The sequence below is a fragment of the Chelonia mydas genome, chromosome 15, assembly GCF_015237465.2.
Source record: "Chelonia mydas isolate rCheMyd1 chromosome 15, rCheMyd1.pri.v2, whole genome shotgun sequence".
Classification (NCBI taxonomy): Eukaryota; Metazoa; Chordata; order Testudines; family Cheloniidae; genus Chelonia; species Chelonia mydas.
The window spans coordinates 13,644,431-13,661,462 of NC_057856.1; the positions used below are offsets into that span (position 1 = coordinate 13,644,431).

Here is a 17,032-nt window from a genome sequence, read left to right on the forward strand (position 1 = left end):
AGTGATACACAGAGCAAGTGCAGCGTGGGGCCCAGGGCCCCATCGCTGTGAGGCAGCGCATGGGGCAGTATGTAGCTCCCCAAATGGAGATAGAGTCCAAAGCCATGGGAGCTGCGATCCACGCAGATGAGAACGATAAATCCTCAGCGGGGTGCTCCCCACCCCTGTTCCTCTTGAAATCACCATCCACTGTCTCCAGAACATGCTCTACACAGTCCAGTGCTGAGCACGTTCCCCAGGTCATGGCTCTTCCCCCTAGCCTCCCCCTGCCCCCAATCCCGCTGACATGACTGAGTAGCCTGAGACATGTTTGGGGTGAGGGAAAAGTCGCATACGAAATCACGGCCTTGTAAATTGCTCTGCGCAGGGAAGAGTGTGAGCTGAACCTTGGAGACTGTATTATAGAGAAACCAAAGACGCCACTCCATAACTTGTCTTGTGCTCTGAAATGAGCTGAAAATGGGGCATAAAATCCTTTTTTCCTCTAAAATTAGGTGGGCAGTCAGTGTGAATTGGACATAGTGTTGTGGCTGGGTCTGCAAAGTGACATCCCAATGCGTATTGGGAGGGGAAATTGTGGGTAAGGACTGTGGGGCCAACCCCTGTTCTGATGGAAAATACCGTGGGATCTTTCATATATGTGCAGAGCACAGGAGAGTTCAGTTCTCAAGATCTCATTCCATAGCACGGACCAAAAACGGAACCGGAAACCGGAGAAGTTACTTAACAGGTTTCTGGAATTGTCCGCCGTGGCTACTGATCCATCTAGATGACCTCTTTAGCCTTAACGGGATATGTAAGAGACTGGTCCCTGCTGTCAGAAGGGACCCAGGAAGGCCTGTCTGGAAAGACTCCCGGTGCCCTGACAAGCCAGCTGGGTGAGGACAGCATGTCTAGGGAATGGACATGAAGATCAGACGTGTCTACCATTGAGCCACCCTCAGAATGGAGCCTGATCTCTCAGCAGATCCCCCACCCTGCGAAGTGCCCCGTGTGCTCTTGCTGCTGTCTGTGAGGTTTCACTCGGGATGAGACACCTGCAGCCCAAACCCCAGCTGGGAGCTTCCCTGTGGCTAGAAGGCTGGGCCTGTGCCCTTAGTCAGCAATTGAGACCTCTGAAAAGTGATGCTCGTACAAGTGATTCCCCCCACCATGGGCGGTGGGTGAACGCCCCATTCTGGGAGGCTAGCCCCCTGACCCCATGAGGGTCTGCCCCTACGCCACCCCCACACATGAGGGACTGGCCCCCCTCACCCACCGGAGCCAGAGTAGCTTCAAAACCCCCACGGCTCCCTGAGCCCACCCGAGCTGCTGGCCGGCCCAAGCCCCGAGCTCCGGGAGCTGAGCCCCCGCCAGCTTCAGGGGAGAGATAGAGTGAGGGCGAGGTCTTGGGGAGGAGCGTGGGCAGGGCCACAGCCTGGGTTTGGGGAGACTTAGCCTCCCCTGGCCTATTCTACCCACCACCCCTGCCCCGCACTGTCTCTCAGTGGCCCTGTTCTATTGTGTCCCGTCAGGCTCTGAGAGCTAACGATTTTTCTTCACCTCTTCAGGGGGAGACTGAGGAGCCCCCCTCACTAAAGAGGAGCCAGGCTAGGTGGAGGAAGTGGCCCCTTTCACCACTGCAGCTGGGGCGCCATTTCAGATTTTTTGGAGGGAGGGGGCAACTTTAACCATGATTTCAAAGGCTACTTCGGCACCTGAAAACTCCTGGGTTTTTTTTGCAGATAATAACTTAGATAGAGTGCTCCTGACAGATAATGGTTTCTAATTCCTGTATAAAGAAAGAAAATTAAACAAATATTAGACCCACTCAGCTCATGTTCTGACATCTTGTGTCAATTCACTTAAGGGCACTGGTTAGGTTTAAAAATGTAATGTATATTCTTACTTTGTTACTAACTCTTGAATACAACAATTGAAACACTTGTAGAAAAACCTAGATTACTTTCTAGCACTTTTTTGCAGTTCATCAAGCTTCAAATAGATCATTTAACTTTGGAAACATCTTGTTAGGGCAAGGCCCCCTTTCCCCCCCAGGAGTTTATACTGCACCTGCCTGGAGCTCTTGGGGTCTTACCCCACTTCAAATAATAGACAAGAAAATGATCTTAAACAGGAGTGAAACTGACCCTTTCAAGTCACTTTCATAGTATTGCCAACCCCAAATATTCAAAGATCATGAGTCAGGCTCACCAAAATCATGAGATTGGCTTGAAAATAATGAGATTATGTAAAAATAATAGATTTGGTGTTTTTTTAAAATTTACATTCTGTTTTTTGAGCCTTTGGTGTGCACTGGAGGTCACATTTTGAAGCTTTCTCCACAGACAAGGGCTAGAAACTTCATTTTTCTTTAAGAGCGAAGGCTGAAATCATCACATATCACTTGACTCCAGGAACTGGGGCACACCGATCATGCCCAGTGAATAATAAGAATCATGACAGTAATTGCGAACTTTATGGACTTGTGGAAGCAATTTCTGTTCTTTATTCTGGAATTGGTCTGAGTACAGCTGAAACCCTATGAATTTGATGTATAATCACATCTGATACTCATATGACACTTTCTCATTTCTTCCTTTTCTCAAACTCATGACAAAACAAAAAGGTTTTCAGTTAAAATCTAAAATTGCACAGCAGGCATTGCTGTACAACCCAGCCTGGGGCAGAACCTGTCACCCATTAGCAGTTAAATGCTCTCCTCTCATCCGATTCTCATTCTCTTTCTTTCTTCATCCTTCCTGACCTCTGTGCTGCTTTTCATACTGTCAGCCATGATATCCTTCCCAGTCGCTTGGGACCGATTGCTGGAGTCTCAGAGAAGTGGCCACATTGGTTTTGCTTCTACCCATCCGAGTCCTCTATTTTGCAGCGTGCAGCAGAGAGAAAGGCTGGTCCAGTGGATAGGGAGCAGCCCTGAGAGACCTGGGTTCTATTCCCCTGCCCTCCCCCCCCGCCCCCTGGACTTCCTGTATGGCCTCAGGTCAGTGCCTTGGGCACAGAGTTTGAAAGGATTTTCAGCACCCAAAGATGCAGCTGGGCATCGAGTGGGGTTTACAAAGCACCGAACCTTCTAGGTGCTTTTGCCAATCCCACTTGGTGCCTAAATATCTTTGAAAATCTGACTGTTAGTCTGTGTGTGCCTCAGTGCCCCATCTGTACAATGGGGATAACAGCCCTGCTGCACCGCACTGAGGGGCTGTGATGTGAGGTGCTCAGATACTATGGTGAAGGGGCCACATAAGTACCACAGGGAGAGTGGGAACTTCTCTATAGCACTGCTAGCCCTTCCCTGAGCATTGGTTCCTTCTCTTCAATTATGCCCCTCACATCTTCCTCTTTTCTGAATGTAACCTTGGCTCAGAGGGCTTGACTGTATTTCTTTGGAATCCCCTGCTTCTGTCTTCAACACCCCCCTCCGCCCCCCCCCCCCCCACCTGCTGAGGGATTCCTGTTTTACAGGTTCACCTAAGGCAGGGGTTCTCAAACTGGGGGTCATGACCTCTCAGAGGGTCACAAGGTTATTACCTGGGAGGTTGCGAGCTGTCAGCCTCCACCCCAAACCCTGCTTTGCCTCCAGCATTTATAAAAGTGTTAAATATAAAAAAATGTGGTTTTAATTTATGGGGGGGGGGGTCACATTCATAGGCTTGCTGTGTGAAAAGGGTCACAAAAGTTTGAGAATCACTGATCTAAGGACTTCCAGATCCTTAATTCAATTACCAGCCTTTTCTGATCTAAATCACCCTGCCTCTGTTTGTAAACAAAACACTGATTCCCTGCCCCAGGGACACAAGCTGGGAGAAGAACGTCTCTGCAGAACTCACATTTCACACTCTGCAGTTAAGAGCTCCCCCTGGGAGCACACCTCCAGTATGAAACTCTGTGTGTGTGTGTGTGTTGGCAGCCGCCCCGCACAACCTAACTGGTGCCCTTGCACTACAGAAGTATCCCGCCCAATAACTCTGCCCTTCTCCAGTGGGCTGTGCTGTCTTTAATAGCCAGTGAGCAGGGAGCGGCTTTGCATGAAGGGGCCGTTTTCCAGCGCTGGGGGTTTAAGAGAGAATCGGAGGGTCCCAGCCACAGACCCGTTTGCCTCAGGAAGCCGAGCTCGTCTGGATTCCCACCATGGCCTGGGCCCCTCTGCTCCTCACGCTGCTCACTTACTGCTCGGGTAGGGAAGAAAGATGCACTTGACTCTCTCTGCTCTGAGATGCTGGCCACGGCTCAGCCTCTCTCACCAGTTTCACACAGGCAGAGCCACATTTCAGTTCTTTTCTATCTCGTTCCAGGTTCCAGCTCGCAGCCTGTGCTGACTCAAACGCCCTCGGTGTCCGTGTCCCCCAGAGAGAATGTGAGACTGGCCTGCACCATGCCCTCAGGGTACAGCATCGGCAGCTACAGGGTGGGATGGTACCAGCAGAAGTCGGGCAGCGCCCCACGGTTTGTGTACCACTATTACACGAGCAGTGACCAGGGCAGGGGCACAGGGATCCCAGCGCGATTCACCGTCTCCCCTGACTCCTCCAGCAACCGCTGGAATTTAGTCATCGCTGGGGTCCAGGCAGAGGATGATGCTGATTATTACTGTGCTGCATGGGATGGTAGAAGTAATGCTCATCACAGTGACACAGGGAGAGAGAGAACTGAGACCAAAACTCTCCACCCAGCCTGTCCGCCTGTGCCCACGTGAGGGCCAGACCATGAGCTCCCTAGAGACACCGTCACAGACAATAGAGAGAGAGACAAGCTGACAAACACAGAGAGACGCCTTTGATCATTCCTTGGGGAGTCACTGTCCCCTGCACCCAGGCACTGTCTGCCGGCCCTGGCCTGGGGCCTGCTTCACGTTGATCTCCACATCGCCCCCCTTCTCTTGCAAACCCTGCTGAGTGAGGGGCAGGTAGATGGTGACCCAGGTTGGTGTGAAGTGCTGGGGCTGTGTGAGTTGTAACTCAGGTCTTCACAGAAAACGTATCTGAGAGTGCAGTCAGTGAGTGGGGCAAGGGAATCTTTCATATGTGGCTACAATCTAGTGCACTGGCAGGTGCTATGAAATGATAGCTAACTCATTGGAAATCACCACAAGGACCCACGAGCCATGGAGAAGCCAATTTAAAAATGCCCCTACACCTCAGCAATCTCCTCTCATAGCCTCCCAGAAACCTGGTGCCCTGTCTAAACAGCTCTCCCCGCATTCCCAATGTTCTGTGTTACGGAACTTGTTATAACTATAATCCAAGCTTTGGCAAGTATGCAAAGGACATTTTAATACTATTATTAATGAATGTCTTGTTATTTTAAATAAGAACATAAGGTCCTTGAGCCCAGTATCCTGTCTTCTGACAGTGGCCGATCCCAGAAGCTTAACGGGAAATGAACAGAACAGGACAAATATCAAGTGGTCTCTCCCCGTCACCCAGTTTCAGCTTCTGGCAGTCAGAGGTTTAGGAGAACCCAGAGCACGGGATGGCATCCCTGACTGTCTTAGCTAATAGGCATTGACGGACCTAGCCTCCAGGAACTGATCTAATTTCTTGTTTGAGCCCAATTATCCTTTTGGCCTTCACAATATCCCCTGGCAATGAGTTCCACAGGTTGACTGTGCATCTAGGTGTCTGTAGAGCACAATACACCAAGAAATCTCACTGCTGGGGAAAGCTGGCTGAGCAGAGGGGGATTTGTCTGGGGTAACAAACGTGTAGGGGGAGGAGAGAACTGGAGCTGGAAGGGACAGAGGCTCGAGTGGGAGGCTGAGAGAGCTCGGGGATGTTGTCCTTTATGTTTCCTTCATACTGCACCATACACTTGGATCAGCCGCTTTCCCATTTGTGTTCACCAAGCAGCTTCCTTCTCCTTCATACGGCTGCCAACAACCCACAGGTTCAATGAAAAATTCCAGCCGTAAAACCCACCCGGCCCTGTGTGTTTGTCCTGTTTCACCTTTGCTCTCTTGCACTGCCTCAAGCCTCCAGGCTGCAGCCCGTTTGGGGCAGGGCTGTGTTCTTTGTTTGATAGATATCACTATTCTCTGACGTCAGGTACCCCAGCAGCACTGTGTGAACAAAACTAATAATCCTTTAGTATGTATATAATTATGTTTCCTGCCTGCCCTTTCTTTGCCCATGCCCCATGATTTTCTGCTGAAACAAAACATGAAAAGGGCCACTTTTCCCTGTGAGGCCTTTGTTTGTGCACGTGCAATGTATCACACGCCATCATTTGGACACATGTTTCTGAACACTGTCACTTACACTCACAAGTGATCGGATTTCCTCATGGATGTCCAAATATTATGAAAACTGGGTTTGCAAAGATCATGCACAAAACTAGTGAGGACACACAGAAACTGGACTGAGTCCACTTTAATCTGGCCATTAAGAAAACAAAATCAGAAGAAGCACTTTATCGAATTTGTATCCAATACTAAGCGCAAGGCAGCAGGAACTAAGTCAGTTACATCTCAACAGCTGGACTCTCCCGGGGGAACTTCTGTGGCATGAGGAATGTAAACTTGTGCGTGCCGATCAATGCACAAACGGACCAGGTGCACAGACAGGAAAGTGCAGTGAAGAAGGGAAAGACAATACTGCTTCTGATCACTAGATGGGGCGATGGTATTAGTCTGGTGGCCAAGACCTCAAAAACGAGTGATGAAGGAGAAGTGATGAAATTCTCTGTCGGAGCTGGAGGCTGGGCTTGGGCTCAACATGGGCTTTGTCGGGTTGGTTGGGGTTCTTTAGTGCACCCTAGGATTGGGCTTTGGAAGAGAAATCCATAGTTTTCCCCTTTCTCCCATGCAAATCCTCTTCCTGCTGGGAAAAGAAGGGCCAGCAGCAGAGTGATTACTGGGCAGGAGTAAGTCAAGTGTGCTAAATGCTGATGACCAGATGTCTCTGAGCAGTCGGCCAGGTCAGAGAGCACCACAGCTCATTTGCATTCTGGCTTACCCCAGCCTGGCCCCCAGGGCTCATTTGCATGTGGCCTGCCCCTTAGGGCTCCAAAAGCGGCTACGGGATTTCATAAAGGCAGGAACCAGTTGAACCCCAAGGACAGAGTTGGCGCCTTCTCTCCCTCTGTCCATCTCCTCCCTGCACCATGGCCCTGTGCGCTCTGCCTCTCTGTCTCCTGGGGCTGTTCCTGGCAGGTAATTCCCGACCAGGATGACTTTTGGGGTGCAGGTAAATGAGCTAAGTGGGGGTTTAGCACAAGCCGTGCAGCACTAACAGATCGGAGTTTTGTCTCTGGCAGGTTCTTGTGCCCAGCACGTGGTGACGCAGCCGCCTTCAGTGTCAGCGTCTCCAGGGCAGACAGTGAAACTCTCGTGCAGTGTCAGTGGAGGATACAGCATCAGTAGCTATGGAGTGAGGTGGTACCAACAGACCCCTGGGAATCCTCCCAGATACCTGCTCTATTATTACAGTGATTCTAGCACAGGCAGGGGCTCTGGGGTCCCGGACCGGTTCTCTGGCTCTGCCTCCGGCAGTGTTGGCTACTTAACCATCTCTGGCCTCCAAGCCGAGGATGACGCTGATTATTACTGTGCAGCTTGGGACAGCAGCGCTCAGATGCTCACAGTGGTGTAATCAAAGAGGGAACCAAGACAAAAACCTTTCACATTTCACTGGCCAACCCCGAGCGAGACTCTGAGGAAGAGCTTTGAGGCTAGTGGGGCAGAGCTGTGCCCAGAGAGAGGCTTCCTTGGCCGTGTTGTACCCGGCCTTTGTTTCAGGGATTGCTTTTCCCTCACACTAGATCCCCCTCCTCCTAGACTGATCTCCTGGCACTGCATGGGGAGCGGGGGCTGCCTGCAGATTGGGAGCTCTGGGATCCTTTGCACTGTTCTAGCGTCCAGGGCAGGCTGAGGACTGTCATGTTCTCTACAACCTCCCCATCTCCTACTGCACGGGCCACATGTTCACACCTCCACCCCCTGCACTGCTAGAAGTGACCCAGGCAGATCTGAAGCTGATGCCTGCCACAGGAGAGCTGTGTAATCACGTGTGTCCGTGGAAGTCTGATGCCAGTCAGCCCGTCAGTGACAGGAAGGGTTTGGTAGCCAGCATCTGAATAGCCCAATCTTACACAGAGTGAACCCAGTCACTTGGATTCTGTACTATCCTGAGGGCCCAGAGGGGCCTGATCCAAGATGGCAGCTACTCTGTGTTCCCATTTCCACCAGAGACTAAATCCAGCGTAATCCATCTCATCCAACGAATGTGTCAGCAGGGAATGGCCCAGTATCCCTAGAGTACCGACAGCAGGAGTCTCGGAGAGAATAAGTCCAGCCAAGGGCTCTTTATAACAGTTGGAAATAGCAAAAATCCAAGGCAGTGGAGGACAGGGGAGAGGAGTCTTGGCCATGTCTGTGTGTGATGGGGGGTGGGTGCAATGTCAGTCCAGATCTATCCGTGTGGTATTCTGTGTAAATCCATTACATGAATCGTACCATGGGGCTGCACACACCCTCCTGGTAGGAAAGGTTTACATTTGAGCACTTGGCTGGGCAGCTCCACTCTCCCCTCATCCCTGAGATGTGAGCCCCAAAGCCTTCTGCTCCCTAAAACTAATAGGGTGACACTGGGCAGGAAGAGGAACCAGGACAGGTAGATGACCTGGAACTCAGTGATTTGTATCCTGGCCTCCCTAGAGGTGGCTGCAGAGCACAATATACCGTCTCCCTCCTCCCTGAGCCCAGCCATGGCAGAGCGGACGACCAGCCCAGCAGTGATACATTGCTGTGTGCAGGATTTACACACCGTCAAACCAGGATCACAGAGCAAGTGCAGCATAGGGCCGGGCCCCATCTCTGGGAGGCAGCACATGGGGCAGTTTGTAGCTCCCCAAATGGAGGCAGAGTCCAAAGCCACCAGGGCAGTAGTCCAGGCAGATGAGAATGATAAATCCTCAGCAGGGTGCTCCCCTGCCCCATTCATCTTGAAATCACCACCCACTGTTTGCATAACACTCTCTGCACATATATTCCAGTGCTGAGCACTTCCCCCCCAGCACTGAGTGCCCCCAGCGACCTGGTCACTGAGTCTGAGGCGTGTTCGGGGTGCGGGAGAGGTGACTCACGGCATCTCAGCCCTGCAAACTGCTCACCCCAGGCAAGAGGGTGAATAGAATGTTGCAGGCTGTATTGTGGGTGTTAAATTGTAAAAGGAAAATCCCCGTCCCGGAGCAGGGACTGAGCTGCTTTGATCTAGATTCCACATGGCCTGTCATGAACCTGCATTAGCTGAACTGACAGAAGTCAGCTGGTGGGGCGGGGTGGGTTTAAGGCTCTGAAAGGTGCTGCCAGTTCTCCCAAAGGGAGAGGTGGGCGCGAGAATCAGCAGCAATTGACCTGCAGGGCCAGGCTCCTTCCTTTGTCCATCTCCTCCCTGCATGGGGCCCAGGCAGCTCCGATTCTCTGCCTGTGGGGGCTTTTCCTGGCAGGTCCAGTACCAGCCTCGGTTCAAAAGTCCAGTTCTCCGTGGAGCAGGGTTGATGAGCCGTGTTGGTGTTTTCTCTCAGTTGGCAGCATTGACTTGGCCGAGCCCTGTGCTGGTGTCCCCAGCAGAGACTGTTAGATGGGCCTGCGCCATAAGTGGTGACAGCATCCCTGGCTACCCCCATCTCTTTGCTTCAGCGGAGATTTAAGAACCTCCAGAATAGCTGCTCTGTTACAAAGATGACTCTCACCAGGCCCCGTCTCAGGTTCCCTGATCAGTTCTCTGCTTCCAAAGACTCTCCAGCGACCCCTGCAATCTACCAGTCTCTGGGGCCCACACAGAAGATGATGCTGATTATGACTCTCTGGCACTAAAGCGGGGAGTAACATTGTGCCACAGTTTCCTGGGGAATTGAGACCAAAACTCCACCGGATCCATGTCGGTAGCGGGAAGTGAGACCAAAACCCTGTTGGATCCCACGAGGGCTGCTGTTCCCTTGGGAGACATACACCACTTGCTTCCTAGTGCTCACAGCCCCCTCAGAATTCATCACCTCGAAGGACAAAGCCTGAAACCTTGAGGGATGGTCACCCGGAGGCCTCCCCCTCTGCCAGTTTCTCCTGCCTGCGGCAGTCTGAGCGACTGGGGACAACTCCAGATAGCAGAGCGGCAGTTAGGGCCTGTTGTGTCTCTCTCACTGTCTAGAGATTCTCTTAGAAACCCATCCCCGTGGTAATTGAGCACCTCTCATTGTGCTGTGTCACTTGTCCATGCAGAGGGACCTCTTGGAACGAGCCCCTCTTTAGAAATCTGTACTTTGCACCACTTCACAGCAATGCAAAAGGGGAAATTACAGAGCCTGGCTCAGACAGTTTTGCTCCGCCTGCAGCTGCAGGAGCATCTGGTCGTGGGAGGCTGCATTCTGCAGGGTGGCTGTAGAGATGGGGCTCCCCTAGGTTCCAGGGCACAGCTCTCTTTCCAAGGCAAATTGGGAGCTGAAATCCCCTGTCAGCCACAGCAAAGACCTAACCATTCTGCCCCAGAGCTAATCCGTGTAGGGAGAGGTCAATGCAGTCAGGGGCGGGGGACAGAGCTGCGTTTCTGTCTCTAGTAACTCTCCATTCTGCGCTAAGCTGCAAAAACCAGCAGAGTGTAACTGTGACTCCAGCTCGGGCACCTGGAAACCCAAGTCAGTTATTTCTCTGCAGCTGGGCTCCTCCCATGGGAGACCGTGTGACCTAATGAACGTTGACTCATGCAAACGGAGAGAGCAGGACACCGTGGTGAACGAGAGGGGTGATTTCAGTCTGACTCCACTGGATGGGGCTCGTGTATGCTTTATCCTCCTGACGCCGACAGCAGCCACATTTCTTCTCCCTTGGAGCTTGAGGCAGGGGCCAGGGCCAAACCGGGCTTTATCTGTTTGTTGGGGTAACTTACTGCTCAGTGGATGCTGTGTGCAGGAGGGGAAAAGGCTGAAGAGGAGGCCACTTGCCAACGCAACCTTTCTCCTCTATCCCACCTGCTATTTTTGAGCCCTAGCCCAAGCTGCAACTTCAAAGTGCTGTGTATACAGCTGGTTTTAAAGCATTAGCGTGAGTTCGGCTAGCCCGAGTCTGTCCAAATGCTGTGTAGACATACTGAATAAGACTCTGTTTTGCTCCACTTCTGTGCTTCCTGCCGCCCTGCCGCTGACACTGGGCGCAGAGACCATTCAGCGTTCCTCTGCTCCTCGCCCACAACCCCCATTCCCTGCCTCACCGCAGCGCCTGAGAGAAGGATGGAGGTTCTCACCAGGCAGGTCGCAGAGGGAGAGACAGGCTGGAGCCAGGGGGCTTGGAACTGGAATCACAGCCATGTCCAAACTCTGCTAGCGTGTTCTGTGGCAGGAACGGATCCAATCGGTGCTTAATTTGTGCCAGGCCTTGTCAGGGCTCAGCCCTGGTGCCTCTGGGCTTGGCAGTTTATAGCCCCGGTGCCTCTGGGCTTGGCAGTTTATAGCCCCGGGGCCTCTGGGCTTCGCAGTTTGTAGCCCTGGCGCTTCTGGGCTCGGCAGTTTGTAGCCCCAGTGCCTCTGGACTTGGCAGTTCATAACCCCGGCGCCTCTGGGCTCGGCAGTTCATAGCCCCGGCGCCTCTGGGCTTGCTACATCAGTTATGAAAGTAAAAAAATTGCTTGAGCCCTGGCACCTCTGTCATTGCAAATGAAGCACTGGGTCCGATATTCTGGGTCAGGCTCAGGCCTATCTGCATATGCAGCCTCACTAGGGCCAAGAACCAGTCATGCCAGGGCTTTGCACAGGGGCTCTAATAGTGCACAGATGGGCCACACACCATGGTCAGCTTCTGGCCCAGTGGGCTGCTGATAAATGTCCAAGTGCTCTGAGGGACTCCAGTAAATGAAACCTGTCCACCGACGTATGGCCCGAACCTGGGCGATGCTGAGGGCCTCCCGGAGGGCCGAGCACCCTCGTCTCCCACTTGAAGCCAGTGAGAACTGGGGATGTTCCACACATCACCGGGTCAGGCCCACAAGCCCTGCTGGTGTGAGCTGAGGGCTGGGGGGAGGGAGCAGCAGCCCATACTGGGGCAGAAGGACACACACTGCAGCAGAGCAAGGCACAGAAGACGGATGTGATGCATGTGGCCGTGTAACTGAACACAGATGTCATCAGTCTGTTCTCTGGGCTGTGCACCATTAAACATGGACTCCCTGCTGTTGCCATGGCAGCGGTGCATCAGCAGCCCTTTTGTGTTCCAGCTGTGGAGGGTAGCGATGTGTACGCTCGCTATCTCCCGAGTGCGTGCGATTTCTCCCGGAGACTTGTCATTTGTTCTTTCTTTGCTATTTTCCTTGAAATAAGTCGTCTAGACGGCCAAATACGTGTTTGGCTTTGTGTGTGTGTGGAAACGTCACAGCAGCCAGCGCGAGAGCCCCAGAATAATCCAAACTGGCTCCAAAGTGAGAACAGAACAGGATCAACCCAGTGAGACTGGCCGACTGCAGCCGAGAATGGAAGAAGTCAGATCATTACAGCTCGGCTTCCCGTCTTTGGACACGGGTCACCCTTAGCAGAGCTGAACACATCACTGGGCTCAGGGAGGTACTGCTCAGGGGAAGGCAGTGTGAGGATCATCCCTTGTGTACTGCATCACAAACTAACTCATCACCAAACCTGGGGTACCAGTGTGTGCAGTGGCTCTCAACCTTTCCAGGCTGCTGTACCCTTTCAGGAGTCTGATTTGTCTTGTGTACCCCAAGTGTCACCTCACTTAAAAACTACTTGCTTACAAAATCAGACATAAAAATACACAAGTGTCACAGCCACACTAGTACTGAAAAATACCTGACTTTCTCATTTTTACCATGTAATTATAAAATAAATCAGTTGGATTATATAAATCTTGTACTTACATTTCAGTTTATCATATATAGAGCAGTATAAACAAGTCATTGTCTGTATGAAATTTTAGTTTGTACTGACTTTGCTGGTGCTTTTTGTGTAGCTTGTTGTAAAACTAGGCAAATATCTAGATGAGTTGATGTACCCTCTGGAAGACCTCTGTGTACCCCCAGGGGTACTTGTACCCCTGGTTGAGAACCACTGACATATGGGACTGGGAATAGCACTGAAGCTGAGGGGAGAGAGGACTAGGCAGGGCTTCTCCTAATCCAGCAGATTCCTGGAGTTTCTTAATATTTTCCCTCATATAGCTCATTACTTTATAGTCACAGCAAACGTAAGAAAGATCCCCTGTGTGTCTCTGCCCTGTCTTGGGGCGATGCAGGTGCCCAGAGCAGCAGCCAGTGAGCAGGGAGCAGATTTGCATGATGGGGCCATTCTCCAGTGATGGGGATTTAAGAGAGAATCGACGGGTCCCAGACACAGACCCCGTTTGCCTCAGGAAGCCGAGCTCGTCTGGATTCCCACCATGGCCTGGGCCCCTCTGCTCCTCACGCTGCTCACTTACTACTCAGGTGAGAGAGGGGCCCATGGTGCTAGGGCAGCCCTTGACTGGGTTTGAACTTCCCTTCCCCCTCCCTCTCGGGAATTTCACCCAAATGTGTCATGCCGCAGGGCGGGTCTCACGGCTTTGTTTGTACTGTGCTTTCCAGGTGCCAGCTCCCAGTACACGGTGACTCAGGAGTCCTCGTTGTTGGTGTCTCCTGGAGGGACTGTCAAACTCTCCTGTAGCTTGAGCATCTTATCTGACATCACCAGCGAATACCCGTACTGGATCCAGCAGCGGCGGGGCGGGATGCCTCGCCTCCTCATCTACAACGCGAACGTGAAAGTGTCAGGGACCCCCGAGCGGTTCTCTGGGTCCAGCTCCGGTAACACGGCCTATTTAATCATCAGCGGGGCCCTGGCGGAGGACGACGCTGATTATTACTGCCTCACTCACCACTATCAAGGAGGGGTTTTTAAGGCTACCCAGTGAGACACTCAGATGGGGAACTGAGACCCAAACCTGCCTCCCCTCTGCTCTGCTCTGCAGTCTGTGCCCTGCTGGGACCTGCCCAGGCTGCAGTTGAGCCTCAGACGTCCCCCTGCAGCCTGAGTAATCCTCAGTGGGTTTGTGCCCCTCAGTCCCCGCAAGGGGGCAGGCAGGGGGCTGCGTGTGTAGAGGAAAGACAGCTCCTCTGCCTCCCCCCTCCCGCACTCTGACCTGGTGTGGGGGGTAGAGGTTGAGCTGTGCACTTGGCCTCCTCTCCTAGTTTGGGACTGACCAGCTTCCCCTCCAGTCAAACCAGTCTGGGCAACTCGTCCCCCATCTCCATTCGGGGGTGACGTCCTTTTCTCCCTGTGAGAGTCCATCAGCTGCTCCACCTACCTCCTCCTGCCAGCCTGCCCCACGGAGAGAGGGGTGGGACGGCAGGGGATTGGGAGGGGTCTGTCCCTGTCCCAGGAGGTAAAGTGCATCACATGGGGCAGGATCCCCTGGTCAGACATGTGGCTTCCAGTGGTCTGATTTGCCCAAGTTCTGGTACAGAAAACAGGACTCAGGTCCATGCAGTGATTTGTGTGACAGGACAATGCTCCTGTCTGCAGAATCTCCCACATTCCCCTGGAGCGGCGCACGGTACGCGCGAGTGCAAAGGAATTCCTCATCCCACAGGGGCTCTCCCAGCAGTCATGGGGCTTTGTGCACAGTTGTGCCCCAGAACTGAGTAGAGCCTCTCAGGCCATGTGCTGATGACACTCAGGGGGGTTTGGAGGTGTCCTTAACTGGGGAACGCCAGCGACAAAGCGCTGGATCAATGGTTGTGAGAGGTGGGGACCAGTCACTTCTAAGGGAGCTCTTGGACAGCGTGAGCTCAAACCACCCTGTCTGTGCACTGACAGACTTCATAGCTACTGACCTGTATCCAATCTGCCTTTTTAGGGGTGGTGGAGAGGCTTGTGGGGGGGAAGCGCTGGCCATACCTGGGGAGAGTTAAAACTCTCGCCCTCAGCAGGGAGTCTTCAGCAGGTGTCTGGCTTCACTGCAGTGATTGCTGGGGAGCCCAGTCAGGGGCTGGATTCAGCTGGAGCTAATTGCTCATTACTGGGGAAACCAGGCACTATGAGAAGGGGGAGCAGGGGAGAGTCACTCTGTTATGAGGGTTAGGCTGAGTTAGGGCCCTGTGCATTCTAGGAATGAAGGAGAGCTAGACCAGTATAGAGCCCTTTGGCTTGGTTTAGTGGGGCTAGCTCTCTGATCTCAGAGGTGAGGCTGTCCCCTGTGCCAGAGCTTGGCTTACCTGACCTATCAGGTGTGTATGAGATGATCCATTATAGGGCTAAACCCACACAGGAGCAATCCCGAATAGGTAACTGAATGAGCAGGTTTTTGAGTTCACAGACAGGAACATTCAGACACCACAGTGAGTGAAAGATTTCAAGACGATGAGTTTACTCTAGTTCTGGTCTAGTTCCAGCTGCGAGTAGCTGAGCCCAGAGCAGGGGCTGCTGCTCTCCAACTCTGTGTTTTATTTGTAAATTGGTAATTTGGCTTTTCCACCAATCATAACTTTCCCGCAGGAGGCCTGTGGCTCCCTATTACATGGCATTAGCCTGCTAATAAAGTAATGTTCCAGGAGGAAGAGAATTCAGAACAGTGACCTCTTCCATTCAGCTGATCCCACCGTTTTCCTGGGGTTTAGCACCTTCTGTTTAAGATAAATGGGTTCATACCATCCATTCCATAGGGGTGTGTTAAAAACAAATCTATGTCCAAGCCCAGCACTCTCTTCTCCCGGAGGTGAACGGAGGGGAGAGAGAAGGTAAAACGATCTGCTGAGCTAAAGGAGCTTTGCTGCAACAGCCTCAGAGCAGAGGGCAAGCAGAATGGCACCAGTGGTCAGTCACCTAATTTACTGCCACCTCCATCCCCACTCTAATGGCAAACTTAGCAGAGCAGGTTACCCCCATGTTAACTTCCTTACTGTATGGGAAGCCCATGGGAGTAGGTGCTGTTCTCCTTGCATGCACCGTACACTCCACGCCCTTGCAGTTGGCTGACTCCAGGTTTCAAGTCAAATTGCAGGATGCATATTGTCATGTGCTGGGATGGAGGTGCATAAACCTCAGGCTGAATGATTAGTTCATTGATCTAGTGTCATTGCTTATTTTCCAGATTCAGTGAGATGAGCCTCACATTAACAATAAATAACATAGAAACCGTTTAATGAGGTTTTTTTTTCAGTCTGTCCTTAGGAATGCGGTAGGATTAGTCAAAGTATGTGATCATTTCCCATAGCTGAAGTGGTCCTTATCGGAAGCACTGCTGTGTTTAGGACTTTGATAAAAGAAAACTTACCGGACATATTGTAGAGATGAAATAGAAACAAAGGAGTGAAACCGCCACAAAGAGCAACGAGATCAGTGTTGTCACCAACTCATGATTTTATTGCAAATCTGGTCATGTTTGGGGTTTTCCTTGAAGCCCGAGCTTCTGGAGACAGCCGATCACAGGAGAATCTCAAGCTTTTATTTTTAAAATAACTTTCTTGCCCTCGTGGTTGTGGAGAAAATCTAGCAAATGGGAACGCTAAAGGCTCAGGAACCACAAGGCAAATATAAAGCACCCCACATTTATTTTATTGAAAAATCCCCTGATTTTTAAGCCACTGTCGGGATTTTTAATGTCTGAGTCCTGATTTTTGAACACTCGCGGTTAGCAACACTGAAAGGTTCACGCACGAAAAGGATTGTCTCTGTGCGAGTCAGAAAAGTGATGAAAGCAGGGGTTAGAAATTTCATAAACACAGGACACTGCACCAAATAAGTAGGTTTGGAAGGATTCGATTTTTAGTGGTAAATGTTGATTTCACAGAATACACAAAAAAGAACCAAAAATATTTCCATGAGTAATAATCAAATTTTACAGATAGGCAAAGCAAGAAAATGCTACTTGAGAACTTACTAAGGTTTGATTTAAGGATATGTACTGGGTGTATTTTGAGACGTGGTGTTGATCATTTGTGTTTTAATGGTGATAAAGCTTTAGCTTTTTGAATCACAACATCTACTGTCATTGAATAATTGTTGTCTGAGCCACCCAGAATTTCCCGCAACTGTGAACATTTAAAGAGATAAAAATAGAAAAAAG

General features: G+C 51.5%; 3 protein-coding genes across 9 annotated transcripts in view; all 3 read left to right on the top strand.

Moving 5' to 3' along the window:
* LOC102937026 (immunoglobulin lambda-1 light chain) overlaps positions 1-17,032 on the top strand; it is a 537,592-nt gene that overhangs the window by 21,298 nt on the left and 499,262 nt on the right. The window contains exons 1-2 of one of the 5 annotated variants that reach the window (XM_043529633.1): positions 4,114-4,174; positions 13,554-13,869. The exons of 1 other annotated variant lie outside the window; for it this stretch is intronic. In XM_043529633.1, the coding sequence (XP_043385568.1) occupies positions 4,129-4,174; positions 13,554-13,869 (362 nt within the window). In that variant the 5' untranslated portion in view covers positions 4,114-4,128. Of the gene's footprint in view, positions 1-4,113; positions 4,175-7,003; positions 7,148-7,251; positions 7,571-13,345; positions 13,416-13,553; positions 13,870-17,032 lie in introns of those variants that run through there. 3 more of the 5 variants (XM_043529630.1, XM_043529631.1, XM_043529634.1) reach the window with 3 other exon arrangements.
* LOC102941305 (immunoglobulin lambda variable 3-21) overlaps positions 1-17,032 on the top strand; it is a 550,568-nt gene that overhangs the window by 13,430 nt on the left and 520,106 nt on the right. The gene's annotated exons all lie outside the window — the stretch shown is intronic.
* LOC122461352 (immunoglobulin lambda-1 light chain-like) overlaps positions 1-17,032 on the top strand; it is a 567,620-nt gene that overhangs the window by 1,985 nt on the left and 548,603 nt on the right. The window lies entirely within an intron of this gene.